At 41.4% G+C, this 17,870-nt stretch overlaps 2 protein-coding genes across 5 annotated transcripts; one reads left to right on the forward strand and one right to left on the reverse strand.

The window, feature by feature from the left end:
* Window positions 1-77: 77 nt before the first annotated feature.
* Window positions 78-7,773, forward strand: LOC110491656 (dynein assembly factor 3, axonemal). 2 transcript variants are annotated; one of them, XM_021565265.2, is made up of 12 exons: window positions 78-162; window positions 592-674; window positions 1,214-1,320; window positions 1,806-1,899; window positions 2,105-2,259; window positions 2,485-2,673; window positions 3,087-3,209; window positions 3,449-3,571; window positions 5,976-6,138; window positions 6,370-6,484; window positions 6,742-6,816; window positions 7,133-7,773. In XM_021565265.2, exons 2-12 carry the CDS (start codon window positions 593-595, stop codon window positions 7,269-7,271), a joined length of 1,365 nt encoding a protein of 454 aa, XP_021420940.2. In that variant the 5' UTR covers window positions 78-162; window position 592; the 3' UTR covers window positions 7,272-7,773. The 2 variants fall into 2 exon arrangements, with proteins under 2 accessions (XP_021420940.2, XP_021420941.2); XM_021565266.2 differs by lacking the exon at window positions 78-162 and adding an exon at window positions 172-300.
* LOC110491657 (troponin T, slow skeletal muscle) lies at window positions 7,618-15,487 on the reverse strand. 3 transcript variants are annotated; one of them, XM_036946545.1, is made up of 12 exons: window positions 15,460-15,487; window positions 15,321-15,334; window positions 15,207-15,224; window positions 12,818-12,842; window positions 12,304-12,376; window positions 11,950-12,066; window positions 11,586-11,663; window positions 11,310-11,423; window positions 10,963-11,072; window positions 10,161-10,251; window positions 9,986-10,026; window positions 7,618-7,841 (listed from the first exon to the last, which is right to left on the reverse strand). In XM_036946545.1, the coding sequence occupies exons 1-12, from the start codon at window positions 15,483-15,485 to the stop codon at window positions 7,796-7,798; spliced, it is 753 nt and encodes a 250-aa protein (XP_036802440.1). In that variant the 5' UTR covers window positions 15,486-15,487; the 3' UTR covers window positions 7,618-7,795. The 3 variants fall into 3 exon arrangements, with proteins under 3 accessions (XP_036802440.1, XP_036802437.1, XP_036802439.1); XM_036946542.1 differs by having other exon boundaries at window positions 10,963-11,096; XM_036946544.1 differs by lacking the exon at window positions 15,207-15,224 and having other exon boundaries at window positions 7,618-7,859; window positions 10,963-11,096; window positions 12,818-12,839.
* Between the last annotated feature and the right edge of the window lie 2,383 nt (window positions 15,488-17,870).

Genomic DNA, 17,870 nt, shown 5'->3' on the forward strand with positions numbered 1-17,870 from the left:
AGTGTTAGGTTTCGTCTCATGCATCTGCTCTCCACTATGGAAAATGCTGCAGTTACACAAGAGGGACATAGAGGGCGCTACTCTTCCTTATTTGAAAAGGGTTGCTTAGCAACACATAAACTAGACAGAAAGGTTTGGCTTGAAAGTGCCCTGACAAGAGAGGTGAGTTTATCCAAATGTCACGACACTAGCTAATTTAAGAAGCACCGAATTCAAAATAACTGTATTTGACTTGTGTTTCCTTTCCACCATTCATCATGATGAAAATGATGTATCTTCGCTCAAGAGTTTGTATGCATGGTAACAACATTGCCAGTCAAGTCATTCTGACATCTTGAGAAAGTTACTGTAACGTTAGCTAGCTAAGTTAGCTAGTAAGCTATCTAACTAACTAATTGCTATAATTGTCTTGTTAACAGCATGCTAATATTTATTTGGAATAAGCTTCGTTGAAACTTGATCAACTAAATTACTGCAAGCTACCAGAGGAAGTGTATTCATGTTTATATATTGATGCGCGACAAGGAAATGATACATTGCAATTTACCCAGTGGAAATAAAAGATTTAACGTTACAACATGTCGTCTTCAGAATGAGCACTGGACGCACTATGGAGGGCGCGGGCTGTGTGACCTGGTGGGGATTCAGTCCTGCGCTTGACCTCCTGCGCAGAGGTGAGGATGACTTGCCTTGACCTTGTTCTTACCTACGTTCTTTAAAAAAAATAGAAATACCACAATATAGCTAATACATATAGAAAAATACTTGCAGGAGATGTTATGTCAACGGCATTATCAGATAACATGAAGTATTATCGTTAGTGCTACATCTTCAAAAGCTTATCTTCTTATTTGGCAAAGTGAGATGTTATGTTGTATTTTTGTTTTAACCAGTGCAAAATGAATCCCATACCCAAAACAATTGGGCACACACTGGTTGAATCAACATTGTTTCTGGGTCATTTCAATGAAATTACCTTGAACCAATGTGGAACAGATGTTGAATTGGTAGTGACTGTGAGTGAGCTTGGGTAAGGGATGCCATGGTGTCTTGCCAGCTGTTTGCAACAATAATAAGCCACAATATTGCAGATTGCTGCATTTTAATCCCAATGTAAATCAATCCCCTTGTCATATTAATGGTGAAGTCTCTCTCTCTCTCTCTCTCTCTCTCTCTCTCTCTCTCTCTCATCTCTCATCTCTCTCTTGCTCAGGCTCAGAGAGGCAGGAGGGTGAGGTAAATGTTTTACTGGTGGGCAGTGGCGACCCAAGACACATACTCAAGACCATTGCTGGCCTGAGGGACACAGATACCCTTCATGTGAGTTATACCATGTGTAACCTTAATGTCTGACTGTCCCTGTTAGTAACACAATAACATCATAATGTCGCTGCCCTATGTTAATGTAAGCTGTTTTAGTAAGCTGTTTTTTCTCTGTGTTGGTTGGAGCATGATAATGACTAGGGTGGGTCATCTTGGGTATTTGTATGTCTATGTGTAGTTGCCTGTCAGCACTCGTTTATATAGCTTCACGTTTCGCTTTGTTATTTTGTTAGTTTGTTCAGTGTTCATTCTTTAAATAAATAAGAATGTACGCATACCACGCTGCGCCTTGGTCCGATCCTTATAATGAACGTGACATAATGGCAAGTGCCTCTTGAGTGCCCAAACCAAAGGATTTCAGTCTTTCATGTCTTCAGTGGTTGGACTGAATTTGCTTCACCAATATTAAGTCTATGGTTATCTTTTTCGTACTCTGGTAAAAAATGCCAAATAAACTATCACCTGTCTCTGTTTCCTGGCAGATATGGGTGATAGAGAATAGCATGGACGTGGTGGCTCGACAACTGCTGCTCCTCTTTCTGGCTCTGACACCCCAGGAGAGCATGGGACTTCACGGTTAGTCCTTATAGCGATAATCCATAGACTATCCATAGAAACTGCAATAGAAAAATCTAAGTAGCCTTATATCCACTAATGGGATGCAAAAACAACATTCTTTTCTGATGCATGTTGCAATACATTCAGACTTTGTAGTATGTTAAAGTAGGCTTTAAATCCTATCGTACTTTGTGTGCTTATTATACTGTGTCTGTATTTCCAGAAAAGACTGAGGTTTTCCTGGAGTTGTTTGGTAACAGTGAGGTCCGCAGTCAGACAGAGGAGACACTGAGACACGTGGCGACAGAACTGTCTCTCTCAGTCACTGAGACACTAGAAACACCCACAAATCCCTGCCTGGACACCACTCATCTCAGAGTGAGAAACTGTCCGTCTTTCTGCTTACCTGTCTGTCAGAGTTTATATTTCAATTCTTGGAAAAATCTACCATCACAATAAATTTGGGGACAGAGTGAATATGAGGAATCTTATGTTGATAAATGACCGCTGAGCTTGTAAACCAGTGTTCTTCCACCGTTTCCAATGATTCAATTATCCATCATCCATAAATCCCATTTCACTTTTACCTTTAAACTTTAACAGTTCAAGGAGCGCGACGATTTGGACAGGATATTCAAACAATGGATCCACCCTCCCCCATCTGCACGTTCTGCCCATGTATCAATAGCCAAGGCCTGGGACGGCCGGGTCCGGCAGCACCTGGGCACCCGCTATGACTCCAGGGCGGGCTGCTTCGACTGGGACCTCACCATGAAGCTACACCAGAAAGGGGTATGCGAGTGTTAGCCTGCAGGTCCAATATGTAACGGATGTGAAACGCTAGCTTAGTTAGCGGTGGTGCACGCTAAATAGTGAGACCTTGAAGTAGTAGTTCCCCTTGCTCTGCAAGGGCCGTGGCTTTTGTGGAGCGATGGGTAACGATGCTTCGTGGGTGACTGTTGTTGATGTGTGCAGAGGGTCCTTGGTTCGCGCCCGGGTATGGGCGCGGGGACGGTCTAAAGTTATACTGTTACACATACATGGCCTGACAAAGATAGTGAAGTTGGCACATTTTGGGACAAGGCTAGGTATGTGGCATAGTGTAGCACAATCAAGGGGATGCTTTTGACACCACACTGATTGTCGTGAATCAGACTATTGAAGTCCTCATGTTCTTTCCCTTTCCCGCTCTCTCCTCACATCAGTGTGGCGTCATCAACAAACAGCACTACAAACTGTGGAGGGAGCGGGGCGTGGCCTTTGAGATGAGGGAGGGCATCTATCAAATGGCCAACGAGAGCTTACTCTCTACGAGAGTATTCAGTCATGTAAGTTATTGTTTCTTTGGTAAAACCATCATTTTGACGATTTTGTCAATGCCAATGTTGGGGTAAAGAATGGTGGTGTATCATTACCCTCTTCTTCCTGTGTGTGTGTGTGTGTGTGTGTGTGTGTGTGTGTGTGTGTGTGTGTGTGTGTGTGTGTGTGTGTGTGTGTGTGTGTGTGTGTGTGTGTGTGTGTGTGTGTGTGTGTGTGTGTGTGTGTGTGTGTGTGTGTGTGTGTGTAGAGGGGTGACAAAATGGCACTGAGGGGATACTGGGGAGACATTGTGTCCAGTCCTTACCTCTCCTTTGGCATCGAGACAGATGACGAGAAACTGCTGCAGAAACAGAATGGGCAACACGTCAAGGTAATAACATGCAATAACATTGTCTAAACATTGCAATTCTTTATATTAACTTGTAATAATATTGTGTTTATTGTTAAAGGGAAGATATTGAGGAGATCATGCCTGAGGTATATCCAAATATTATATCTCATAAATAATTAAGCTTTATGTCTTTATCCTGTTATCCTGTATGTATGTACAGTACCAGTCAAAAGTTTGGACACACCTACTCATTCCAGGCTTTTTCTTTATTTTTTACTATTGTCTGCATTGTAGAATAATAGTGAAGACATCAAAACTATGAAATAACACGTATGGAATTATGTAATAACCAAAAAAGTGTTAAACAAATCAAAATATATTTTATATTTGAGATTCTTCAAAGTAGCCACCCTTTGCCTTGATGACAGCTTTGCACACTCTTGGCATTCTCTCAACCAGCTTCATGAGGTAGTTACCTGGAATGCATTTCAATGAACAGGTGTGCCTTGTTAAAAGTTCATTTGTGGAATTTCTTTTCTTCTTAATGTGTTTGAGGCAATCAGTTGACAGACACATCTCAACATCAACTGTTCAGAGGAGACTGCGTGAATCAGGCCTTCATGGTCAAATTGCTGCAATGAAACCACTACTAAAGGACACCAATAAGAAAAAGAGACTTGCTTGGGCCAAGAAACATGAGCAATGGACATTAGACTGGTGGAAATCTGTCCTTTGGTCTGATGAGTCCAAATTGGAGATTTTTGGTTTCAACCGCCGAGTCTTTGTGAGACACAGAGTAGGTGAACGGATGATCTCCCCATGTTTGGTTCCCACCGTGAAGCATGGAGGAGGAGGTGTGATGGTGTGGGGGTGCTTTGATGGTGACACTGTCTGTGATTAATTTGGAATTCAAGGCACACTTAACCAGCATGGCTACCACAGCATTTTGCAGCGATACGCCATCCCATCTGGTTTGCGCTTTTTGGGACTATCAATTGTTTTTCAACAGGACAATGACCCAACACACCTCCAGGCTGTGTAAGGGTTATTTGACCAAGAAGGAGATTGATGGAGTGCTGCATCAGATGACCAGGCCTCCACAAGCACCCGACCTCAACCCAATTGAGATGTTTTGGGATGAGTTGGACCACAGAGTGAAGGAAAGCAGCCAATAAGTGCTTAGCATATGTGGGAACTCCTTCAAGACTGTTGGAAAAGCATTCCTCATGAAGCTGGTTGAGAGAATGCCAAGAGTGTGCAAAGCTCTCATCAAGGCAAAGGGTGGCTACTTTGAAGAATCTCAAATATAACATTTATTTTGATTTCTTTAACACTTATTAGGTTAGTACATGATTCTATATGTGTTATTTCATAGTTTTGATGTCTTCACTATTATTCTACAATGTAGAAAATGGTAAAAAAAAAATAAGAAAAAGCCTTGAATGAGTAGGTGTGTACAAACTTTTGACAGGTGCTGTATGTTTGTTTTTTTTAAATGAAAAAACAAGTTTTCATCTAACCATTTTTATTCGTAAAGTACCTTTCAGATAGAAAACTCATGACAGGCTTGATAGAATCAGAAAATTGTCAGCAAACTTTCTTCGATGTTGACAATTTCGGGAAATAAATTTGGCGACAAATGGCAGTGGAAACGCTTTTTGAAGCAATTGTTGATAAACGTCATGCCGAAGTAAACTGCAGTCACTTGATGCTATGTTGTGTGGTCCTGCCACTAGGACTGGGAAAAGCATGCAAAGAAGTCTACAAATGAAATACGTTATAATGACCTTCACAGGGTGGTGACAGTGCAAGTTGAAAGCTTGATGCTCATTTCCATTAAATATCGAGTGTCCTAATTTGTTTACTGGTGACCTGATTATCAGTGCTTGGCTGCCAATTGAGAATTATCCCACTGGGCACAGATGTCAATTCAACGTGTATACCGCATTGGTTCAACGTAATTTCGTTGAACTGACGTGGAAACAATGTTGATTCAAACAGTGTGTGCCCAGTGGGATTGTTCTGTTAGCCGTAATCTCATCATGCACTGTATCTACGAGCCGTTGGCTAGAATGCATGTGCTCTCCAGACCAGAGTGGGCTAATTTGCTGTTTATCGCAATACTTTTTGTGGTAAAACCATTGAAAGAGTTAAAAATGGGATGGAGACACACAAAAAAAACGTATGTTTTTTTTATTGGGTAAATTAAAAGTGGTGTGGCAAATTGTTGTTAAATGTGCACTACAACATTACACACCGTTTTGTATTCTCAAAAATACAGTTTGATGGAAACACACCTTTGCCGGTAAGATGTGCATATCTATAGAATATTAGAATATTTGGCTTGAAAATCTTTCGACAAATGAATGGAAACCTAGCTAGAGATATGATTTCAAATGTATTCCCCCTCCCTCTCATGCAACCTTCTCTCCATCGCTGACAGACAGCCCAGGATATCTCGTATGTGAACGTGCAGGCGCTGTTCAAGTCTTTGTCCTGTAGAGGGGGCACTCCCCCTACTCAGGCATGCAGTGAGGAGGGGAAAGCACTTGTAGCACTGGAGCCAGTGTCACAACCAGAGGCTCATCACAAATCACAAATCAACGGTAAAACTCCCAATGCTGAACATTGCCTTGAATAACACTGTTGTATACTATGTCTTGCTGCCCTAAGCTATAGTATATAGCCTATAAAGTTGGTGTTGACTTCAAAGTACTATACCATATACCTGACACAGTTAAATACTGTACCACCCACTATTACACTATGTATTTTATCCGATAAAATGAATTGTATTATGTATATTTATTTTATCTTATACAATAAAACAATTTCAGAACTCATGCACCTGAATGGGGTGTCAGTGACTTTCCTGCCCCTGGACTCTCTCTCCAAACTGCCAGAGAAACAGAAATACTCCCACTTTTTCAACAGCATCTACTGTGCTGCCAGGTACTCCAGCAACGTTCCCTATTCATTTCAAACCATCGATTATCACACAAGCGTATTTATAAAAACCTATTACCGTTGTGAACTCCATGACCTGGAATGAGGAACAGGGTATTATGTGAAACGCAATCCCTTCTTGGGATCCTCACTCGAGCAGTGAGGGTTACTGTGGTTCCACGGTTCTGCTGCCAGTGAGTTTTATAGCCTGTATCTCTCTCTCTCTCTCTCTCTCTTCCTCATTCCTCTTCTACACTGTGAAGTATGGTGCACCATTTGAGCCCGACACTGAGACAGATTGCTGCACCCAAAGCCGCCCTCGTGGTGGAGCTGGCCAAGTGAGTTTCTGTCATACTTGTGACTGTTGCCATGGCAACAGGCTGGACATCTAGACAAGACAGATTTACTTATTATATTTCACTCATTGTGCAATGCTCATTATATTTTACTGTGTTTGCAAATCAGTTTGTATTCATTCACCCACACAATAATTGTTTAATTGCATATCATACTTTTAATTGCAATTAACATAAGAATATACACTTAAAAATTGTCAACGGGTGATTTGCTGCTATTGACAGGTCACAATTTTTCCTATCAATTATTCCTGTGTTTGAGGCTGTTCAGTGACTGTGTCCTCTCCATATGTCTCAGGTACCTCTTGGATCTTACCAAGGAGCAGGAGGTGGGGTTTGCTGAGAAAGTCGAGGATGTCGCCAAAGAGGCGGGGTTTGAGCCCTCACAGGAGGAGAAGAGGGATGTTTATGCCACGTTCGCGCTACAGGAGGAGTGAATGTGTTCTATTCCAGCAGACACTCTACGCTTTACTCCGACACTTTAACCCGTTTGATTAGGTCGGTCTTCGGTACTGCAGGAGGGGCAGAGCTGTATACGGAAAATATGTACAGAGGAGACAATTCTGTTCATAGCCGATTGAAAGCAAAGGTAGCATTTTGTGAGAGTTCCATCACATTTTAGGCCTGTTGATCCATCTGTTTTGATCTTAATTCTGTTAATTGCCTATTAAATGAGAGCATGTCTGCTTCACGAATGATTCTAAGGACCTGTAGGTGAGTTGTACCCATTTGTAGCCTACCCAATTCCCTCTAGTGTTAAATAAGTAAAGGTAACTTGTTTTGTTAAATATAGACATGTTTTAATGAGTACAGTAATACATAGAATCTGTTTCAGTTAATGTCACACAGTAAATCGTGTCACCTCAATGGGTTCAAGAGAAAAATGTTGAGGCATTGTGTTTGTAAAGCGTTCCTGAAACAGAATATATGGTCTTCTTTCTTCACTGCTTCCACTGTGTGCTCACTTCCAGCGACCTCCAACCTTTCCCTTACCATGGACCTTTTTACTGCAGAGATAGAGGGAGCTTGGGTGTGAAAAAAGCAGAGGGTTTTCTAATGATCAATTAGCCTTTTAAAATGATCAACTTGGATTAGCTAACACAATGTGCCATTGGAACACAGGATTGATGGGGGCTGATAATGGGCCTCTGTACACCTATGTAGATATTCCATAAAAAAATCTGCCATTTCCAGCTACAATAGTCATTTACAAAATTCACAATGTCTACACTATTTCTGATCAATTTGATGTTATTTTAAATGGACAAAAAAATGTGCTTTTCTTTCAAAATAAGGACATTTCTTTGTGACCCCAAACTTTTGAACGGTAGTACACATACACTACCAGTCAAAGGTTTGGACACACCTACTCATTCAAGTGTTTCTTTATTTGCACTATTTTCTACATTGTAGAATAGTGAAGACATCAAAACTATATAATTACATATGGAATCATGTAGTAACCAAAAAAAAGTGTTAATAAACAATTCAAAATATATTTTAGATTCTACAAAAGCAGCCACCCTTTTCCTTGATGACAGCTTTGCACCCTCTTGACATTATCTTAAGCAGTTTCACCTGGAATGTTTTTCCAACAGTCTTGAAGGAGTTCCCACATATGCTGAGCACTTGCTGGCTGCTTTTCCTTCACCCTGCGATCCAACTTATCCCAAACCATCTCAATTGGGTTGAGGTCGGGTGATTGTGGAGGCCAGGTCATCGGATGCAGCACTATCACTCCTTCTTGGTCAAATAGCCCTTACACAGCCTGGAGGTGTGTTGGGTCATTGTCCTGTTAAAAAACAAATGATAGTTCCACTATGCGCCAACCGCCAACCAGATGGGATGGCGTATCGCTGCAGAATGTTGTGGTCAAGTCTGGTTAAGTGTGCCTTGAATTCTAAATAAAATCACTGACAGTGTCACCAGCAAAGCACCATCACACCTCAACGCTTCACGGTGGGAACCACACATGAGGAGATCATCCGTTCACCTACTCTGCATCTTACAAAGACACGGCGGTTGGAACCATAAATCTCAAATTTGGACTCAGACCAAAGGACAGATTTCCACCGGTATAATGTCCATTGCTCATGTTTCTTGGCCCAGGCATGTCTCTTATCGGTGTCCTTTAGTAGTGGTTTCTTTGCAGCAATTCCACCATGAAGGCCTAATGCACGCAGTTTCCTCTGAACAGTTGATGTTGAGATGTGTCTGTTACTTGAATTCTGAAGCATTTACTTGAGCTGCAATTTCTGAGGCTGGTGACTAATGAACTTATCCTCTGCAGCAGAGGTAACTCTGGGTCTTCCTTTCCTGTGGCGATCCTCATGAGAGCTAGTTTCATCATAGCTCTTGATGGTTTTTGCGACTGCACTTGAAGAAACCTTCCAAGTTCTTGAAATGTTCCGCATTGACTGACCTTCATGTCTTAAAGTAATGATGGACTGTCGTTTCTCTTTGCTTATTTGAGCTGTTCTTGCTATAATATGGACTTTTACCAAATAGGGCCAACTTCTATACACCACCCCTATCTTGTCAAAACACAACTGATTGACTCAAAAGCATTAAGGAAAGAAATTCCACAAGGCACACCTGTTAATTGAATTGCATTCCAGATGACTACCTCATGGAGCTGGTTGAGAGAATGCCAAGAGTGTGCAAAGCTGTCATCAAGGCAAAGGGTGGCCACTTTGAATAATCTCAAAAAACAGACTTGTTTAACACTTTTTTAGTCACTACATGATTCGATATGTGTTATTTCATAGTTTTGATGTCTTCACTATTATTCGACAATGTTGAAAATGGTCAAAATAAAGAAACCTTTGAATGAGTAGATGTGCCCAAACTTTACTGGTACTGCATTATATATCCTTACATAACCTACATTTCCTGTCCTCTAACCCTATTCTGCTTTCAGGTATTAGAGGACACATTCAAAGTTTGAGGAGTTGGCACAGCATGCAAATTGTCATATAACCTGCAAAGAACGCTAAAATATTTTGTTTTCTTATTGGCAGCTGATTTGAATGTATGTTCTATAATCATTCAGTGCTATAATCATTCAGTGCGATAATCATTCAGTGCTATAATCATTCAGTGCTATAATCATTCAGTGCTAAGGCAGACAGAATTGGAGAAATACACTTACAATTTCTGGGCATGAGAAATTCTATTCAGAAGAACGTTTATCTGCAAAAATAATATAAAAGGCATTTCAACGCACATACCAAATATTTTAAGGGCTAAACCAGACATTCCAGGGGGGAAAACTACACTGAAACGTTAACGTAAATAACTGTGGTGTACAATCGCAGTCTTCTCACCTCGTATTTCTGTCGTCTCGTCTTTTCAGTCAGGTCAAATTTGTCTGACTCAAGCTGGTAAATCCACTCCCACATCTCTTTAGCTCTCTCCCTGAGAAGACACAGAGCATTAGGAGTCAGAGAAAGAGGACTTGTACTCTCAATCGCTGCTCACTCAGGAGAACAAGGAGTTTGATAATGCAAGTGAAGTTCATTAAAGCCTACTATTCCATTTGTAGGTGTAAGAACCAACGCTGGAGATGAGAAGCAGGTACGGGGAGTCAACATTTAATATAGCACAGACATTGACCAGCGTCAGCACCGGGTACCATAACGACATACGAACATTAATCCTGAAGCAGGGAACAGAGCTTGGGAACAGACAGATATAGGGGAGGTAATGACACAGGTGATTGAGTCCAGGTGAGTCCAATAATTGCTGATGCGCGTAACGGGGGAAGGCAGGTGTGCGTAATGATGGTGGCAGGAGTGCATAATGCTGGGGAGCCTGGCGCCTTTGAGTGCCATGGAGGGGGAGCGGGAGCAGGCATGGCAGAAGGCTCTGGCTCCGATTTTAAGTATCCCCTTTCACTGCTTCAACAACAAATAATACATTCTAATCTCTAAGAGGGCATGAATTCCCTTTTCATACTATCATTCTAACCCGAACTGTACTGGGCTAACTCAGTTATTTTCTTTACAAATGGTATTTTAATCTTAAACAGCACGGTCCAGGACCTATGGCAGATGCGTAACCAGGCCAGCGCAGTCCAGCTCGGCTCAGCTTGGCTCGGCTCAGTAGTCCGAAAAGGATATCACTGACCTCAGGCCGTCCTCTCTCAGGTTGTCAATAGCGAGGGGTTTGCGCCTCTCCGCCAGTGTCTTCTTCTTGATCTCCCTCCCTGTTTGTCTCTTCCCTCTCCTCTGCTCTGCCTGGGGGGGCATCATCACCCAGAACTCGATCAGTGAATAAAATAGCACTACGAGGGTTAATTAAGTTAACACGTATTTCACACACATTTTCCCTCTTACACATACACACACACACACACAAACTAAAGCACCTGCAGTATACTGTAAACGCTTACAACCAACAAAGTGTAAGCATTGGTAAAGATTATGCTTAACAGCTATTCCACTTTGTCTCTGCAATATCATTAGCATTCTGACCTTTGCCAAGAAACCCCCAAAGTGAGCCCCCATGTTAGAGAGCACTTTCTTCTTCTTGGCTTCGTCATCCGCCCTTTTCTTGGCTTCCTCGTCCTCTTTCCTCTGCCGCTCTTCCTGAGTAACAAAAGTCTAATCTGTTTACACTAGTTTTATCATATCGACATGTATTCAATTGATTTCTGTGACTAATTGTTTTTGACTGCCAATGCACATTTACAACAGGTGCCTCGATAGTGCTAGCTTAAGCAGTTGCTCTGTATTGCGGCTTAGGCCTACCGCAATTCTCGACTGTCTGTCCCGTTCCTTTTCTGCTCGCACACGCTGCTGCTCCGCTCTCTCTGATCTGCGGTTGTCCTGGAACAGAAACCGAGTGCAGACTCGCCTCGTAATAGCCATTAATTCCTTAATTTATGCATACCACTACACTAATCACATATCAGCCTTTCCCTAAACACATACATTATTCTCGGACATAGACTTGTCCATGGAGAATCAATGTATATACTGTATACACTAGAGAGAGAGAGAGAGAGAGAGAGAGAGATGCCTGCAACAAGCACATTAAATGAAACATTAAACAAAACATACAGGATATAGGAGAGAGAAAGAGTGAGAGAGAGCGATGGGATGATTGACCTACAATCCTGTCCTTGAGTCCAATGAGCTCTTCCTCTTCTTTCTTCCTCTGGTCAAAATGGACGTCGATCAGGGTCTGCAGCTCCAGAAGATCCTTCTCCATTCTTTTCCTGTGGATGTCCTGTCACAAACCAGAGCTAATGAAGACAAGTAGTAAATCAATTAAATGGTCTATATATACACATATAAGGCACCATTTTCCACAACCCGGGTTAAGTTAACTCCCGGACTAATAAGCATTTTCATTGGAGACTATGGAGAATGCTTTTTAGATCAGGACTATGATTCATCTGGGTCTGGGAAACTGTCCGTAAGTGTGATCAGAAAAGTAAAACAAAAACACAGAGATAAAACCCACATGTAGGCTCACGTCAAAGTCCACCCTATCCCCCTCAGGATTTTTGGGGGCAGCGAGCTGGGAGACCATGGGCCTGTAAAACCAGATGACGTAAATGAGTTACATCAGGATTAAACACACTGGCCACCTAAATGCCAAACTACTAAATATACTTAAATTGCTACTAAAGTATTTGGATTTGATCAACTGTGCATGTTGTACTTTGTACTGTAAAGATACATTCAATTCAAATTGTTCTATTTCATTATATGCTTTGTATTCAGGTACAATATGAAATCAAACTTCAATAGACGGTTTTACCAGATACAAATTAGACCTAGTCCTGTACTAAAAGGTGCTTTCAATGAAGATTCTCCATTGAGAATATTTTTGTTGTCCAGCACTAGGCCTAATCTGTCTGGGAAACCGGCCCCAAGTGTTCTGTGTCATGACAGAGCAAATCCTCAAAAGAAAAAGGAACACGACTTAATTCACAAATTTCGCAGCAACTGTTGACTTGTGAAGACAGACATACTTGTATTTAGGACGCTCCTCTTCTTCTTAGTACATGGAGTGGAAGAAACGACAGAGAAAATCAATGTCGAACCAAAACACAACTAATAGTTTGCAATGGTCGATTTCAACTTCCTTGTAGGTAATTGGTTTGAGTGGGACTGGGGATATCATCCTTCAAATTCGTTTTTTTCAAATGAGAAATAAATGAGAAACAGATATTACACACCAACAATTAACATGTTTACAATGGTGAACAAACTATTACAAAATAGGTAGGAGGGGAGAAAGGGAAAGTCAGACAGCGTTAGAAGATACTTGAAGTCAGGCAGGTATGTTTGTGCACAACTGTGGCGTGTAGTCATGGGTGCCAAAAAAATTGACCAAGATAAAAACCCCATACAAAATCACTTATCTTTCGTCTCAATGTGTTTCATAAATGTTCTTCAATTCACAAGGGGATGTTTCGCACCGGTGAAAGCATACGAGCGAACATAAGAGCGCCCCTCTGTTTCAGTATGTATAGCCCATCTATCTGATGCTCTCTGGTCAAAAATAGTATGACATTGTTGCATTGAATTCAAGGGAAGCCAGCGAGCAAAAAAGTATCAAATAATAGCCAATCAGCCAATGAGTTAAACTGAGTGAGCTCAGCTGTGAATGGTCCTGGCTCACCAGAAAAAAGGAGTCAAGGGAAACCAGTTTGATGCCAAACATTGACAGAAAAAAACTAGAATTGTTGCGTCTTTTTTGTGTCTATGTCCTCTGGTGGCTAGCGAGCTCAAATCGTCCCTTTCTTAAATTAGCCATGGATGGAGATAAGGATTTGAGCTTGTGGTTTTACTTTATTCTCCATACTGGCCAATGATTATAATGGCGATTCTGATCCAACCATGAATTCATACATTGTGCCCCTGGCCTTAGAGGATGGCAGTTCAACATGTATCTAGATGGATGTAGTAGACTAATGATAACTAGCTGGCCTGGCGCATCGTTGCTCATGAAATGAAGTTAGGCTAGCGAGCAAGCATTTTAGCCAGATAGCCTAGCACAACAAAAACTAAAAGCATGTACTGTATGACAGAGTCATAGCCTGTTTAGAGAACATGAAAGAGGTGGATGGCATTGGCATTTCTCTACAAGTAGGGGGAGTCAGCATGATTTTCTACTTGCAATCACACACACACACCACAGACACACACACACACACACACACACAAATCAATAACATGGACAGCCACATCATATTTAGCTTACATTGATTGTAGTAAATTGTTTTTGGTATCTTTTAGTTGTCATTGTATTAGACTAAGCAGCATACGTGATTAGATGATGTTGAAATGTGGAAGTTGAAAGGGCGCTGGAATAGTGGAGGCAGCGCCTGTTTTCTTTGCAATTTTTAAAATATATATTTTTATTTAACCTTTAACTAGGCAAGTCAGTTAAGAACAAATTCTTATTTACAATGACGGCCTACACCGGGCAAACCCAGGCGACGCTGCCCTATGGGACTCCCAATCACGGCCGGTTGTGACACAGACTGGACTTGCGGTAACTCTCCGTGGTTCTGAAAATGTCATAAACATTCACTTTCTTGACCATGCTGTAGGTCATGTAACTGTTTGTTACATGCAATATGCTTTGTGGACTTCACCGGACAGATTTTGCTCTCCGATTTTGTGATGAAACAAAAGGCGTGTCTTCTCATTGTCTCAGCCTTAGGCCAATATATCATGGTGGAAAGGCATATGAACTAACAGGTTAAAGAGCAAACAACACAATGATCACAACACATACAGCAGGTTGTAAAAAAAAAAAAGAAATCCCCCCCTGGCTTCCCCGAGGATTTTACCCACGCACCACTACTGGTGCACAATACCTGGCACTCTCTGTACTCTAAATGCTCTGGCTCTGTTCACCAGGATCAACACCAGGCCCAGGGAGAGAGGGAGAGACGGGGGAGAGGGAGAGACGGGGGAGAGGGAGAAACAGGGGGCAGCCATGAACGGATCCAGGGGACACAAAAATAACTTATGTTCACGAAACTCTACCATTGAGTTCATTACTCACTAACCCTCCACGATCGACGGGTGCTATTATTTGCTGTCCCTGAATATGAGGTTGACAGACAGAGCAAAATACTATGTCTCTGAGTTTCCAGATAGTGGATTCAACATGGTGGTAAAGTGTATGAGCAGGCCCTTTGTTTTAACATATTCAAGGAGGATTATTATGTTCACCCCTCCCATGGGCAGGGCCAGCAGCAAGAAGCAGAGTCACAATCAGATGTCCCTTCTAGAGAGATTGGTTGAGGGCAAACACTGTCATGTTTCGGGGGGGTCTAAATGGAGTAATAATATTGGGAGGATCTGTAATATCAAGGATCATGTTGACATAAAGTCGTGACTCACCTCCTTCCTCCTCGTCCTCTGTGGAGCGAGTAGGTGAGAAGAAAATAACAGATAAGAGAGGAATGGGTGACATTGAGACAACGAAACAAGACAAGTGACAGAAAATGCCCTTACCCTCCCGCTGATCCCTTAAAAAAAAAAAGAGAAAAGATGCATCATCAGTTTTAAATACATATGCACAACAGAGTATTAAAATGTAGTTATAGAATATCACTAACAGTTCTTTGAATTAGAATAGTTGACGATTACTCACTCATTCTCTTCCTCCACATCAGACATAGTCACTCTGGAGAGAGAGAGAGAGAGACAGAGACAGAGACAGAGACAGAGAGAGAGAGAGAGAGAGAGAGAGAGATGCGTGCCACAAACACATTAAACAAAACGTACAAGCCTCAGATGACCATTAGGAGAAACTTAAGCATTTAACTAAGCAAAGGATCACGACCTCACTGTAAAGTGACTGAATTAACTGTTTTATGTTTTTTTATTGCGAAGGTCGAGATGAGGGAAAGACCACTGTAAATAATGGAATAGAAGGGGACAGAGAGGGTGAGGGTGTGGCGGTATCAAGTTGCCCGGGATAAGAGGGGCATCAGCCGCTGAATTTCCACTCAGTTGATTTAATTTACAAGAGTGATGGCAAGATGGAGAGATTTGGATGGGCCCCATGCCACGATTTACACTAGCCAAGTCAATTATGATAACTTTATCGCCTTGCACCGGGCTGGATTGTGGAGATAGCTTAAACACATAAAGTCACCATGTAAACAAGACCTGTATTGCTATGATAGTCAGGTACAAAATTATTTACACCCTCGATAAAGATGAGCAAAAAAGACAGTATAAAATGAATTCTACAAATACTGAGCTATAGATAGATAGATAGATAGATAGATAGATAGATAGACAACCTCAGAGCTGAGGTTGAAAAGCCATAACACATACATTCTTTCAACAACAGGTTATGATCAATAATATCAAAGGCTGCACTGAAATCTAACAGTACAGCTCCCACAATCTTCTTCTTATTAATTTCTTTCAACCATTCATCAGTAATTTGTGTGAGTGCAGTACATGTTGAGTGCCCTTCTCTATAAGCATGCTGAAAGTCTGTTGTTAATTTGTTTACAGAGAAATAGCATTGCATTTAGTCGAACACAATTTTTTCCAACAGTTTGCTAAGAGCTGTCAGCAAGCTTATAGGTCTGCTGTTAGAGCCAGTAAAGGCCACTTTACCACTCTTGGGTAGCGGAATTGCTTTGGCTTCCCTCCAGGCCTGAGGACAAAGACCTTCCTCCAGGCTCAGATTAAAGATATGACAGATAGGAGTGGCTATAGAGTCAGCTACCATCCTCAGTAGCTTTCCATCTAAGTTGTCAATGCGAGGAGGTTTGTCATTAACAATAATTTGATCGATAACAATACTTTTGACACCTCTCCCTCCCACAGTTCAAACTTGCAATGCTTTTCTTTCATTATTAGTTTTTTTATGCATGAATATGATGGCTCACTGTTCGTTGTTGGCATTTCCTGCCTAAGTTTGCCCACTTTGCCAATGAAATAATCATTAAAATAATTGGCAACATCAAATGGTTTTGTGATGAATAAGCCGATTCGTTGAAAGATGGAGTTGAATTTGTCTTTCTACGCATAATTTCATTTAAAGTACTCCAACGTTTTTTTTACATCAGTCTTTATGTCATTGATCTTGGCATCATAATACAGTTTCTTCTTCTTTTTCTCAATGTGCAGTAGGTCAGCCAGTCAGATATGCAACCAGACTTATTAGCCATCTCTTTCAGCCATACAGTTTTTAAATTCCTCATCAATCCATGGAGCCTTAACAGTTCTAACAGTCAGATTCTTTAGTGCAGTGTCTGGCTGCTCCTTATTAATCACATCAGACCAACAAATATTTTTAACACCATCCACATAAGAGTCACAGCAAAATATTTTGTATGATACTATTTTAAGCCCAGCGTTTGGAACTTTGGCGTTCCTGTATATAGCCACCACATTGTGATCACTGCCTCCAATGGGTACAGCGTTAGAACAAAGTTCTTCAGTATTAGTAAAAATGTGACCGATACATGTTGATTACCTTTTTCCTGTAGTGTTTGTAAACACCCTGGTAGGTTGATTAATACTCTGAACCAGATTACAGGTACTGGTTACAGTGAGAAGCTTCCTCTTGAGCGGACAGCTTGATGAAAACCAGTCAATATTCAGCTCCCCAAGAAAGTAGACCTCTCTGTTTACATCACATACTGTACACTATAAAGCATTTCACACATTATTTAGATACTGACTGTTAGCCCTTGGTGGACTATAGCAACACCCCAAAGAAAAGCCTTTAGACGTGCCAAGTGAACCTGCAACCACAACACTTCAATAACACTTGACACATTGGGAGGGATCTTATCCTCCATACAAAATCTTTCCAGATCCTTGAGATCATTCATCTGCACCTATAGACTGCCCTCTTCAATTCAAAGCACAGGATTTCAATGGGGTTAAAGTCCGGAGACTGAGATGGCTATTGCAAAATGTTAATTTTGTGGTCAATAAACCATTTACTGTGGCTTTCGAAAGTATTCCTCCCCCCTTGGCATTTTTTAAAACATTTTACACAACATGCCTACCACTTTGAAGATGCAAAATATG

This window comes from Oncorhynchus mykiss, chromosome 16 (assembly GCF_013265735.2).
Source record: "Oncorhynchus mykiss isolate Arlee chromosome 16, USDA_OmykA_1.1, whole genome shotgun sequence".
Lineage (NCBI taxonomy): Eukaryota > Metazoa > Chordata > Actinopteri > Salmoniformes > Salmonidae > Oncorhynchus > Oncorhynchus mykiss.

Excerpts from the sequence above, each read along its gene's own strand:
- LOC110491656 (XM_021565265.2), top strand. The coding sequence starts at position 593 with ATGAGCACTGGACGCACTATGGAGGGCGCGGGCTGTGTGACCTGGTGG. Across the intron at positions 1,900-2,104 it reads GGAGAGCATGGGACTTCACG|AAAAGACTGAGGTTTTCCTG; the intron begins GTTAGTCCTTAT and ends CTGTATTTCCAG. Across the intron at positions 3,210-3,448 it reads CTACGAGAGTATTCAGTCAT|AGGGGTGACAAAATGGCACT; the intron begins GTAAGTTATTGT and ends GTGTGTGTGTAG.
- LOC110491657 (XM_036946542.1), bottom strand. The coding sequence starts at position 15,485 with ATGTCTGATGTGGAGGAAGAGAATGA. Across the intron at positions 11,664-11,949 it reads TTGGACTCAAGGACAGGATT|GACAACCGCAGATCAGAGAG; the intron begins GTAGGTCAATCA and ends TTTCTGTTCCAG. Across the intron at positions 11,424-11,585 it reads ACAGACAGTCGAGAATTGCG|GAAGAGCGGCAGAGGAAAGA; the intron begins GTAGGCCTAAGC and ends TTTGTTACTCAG.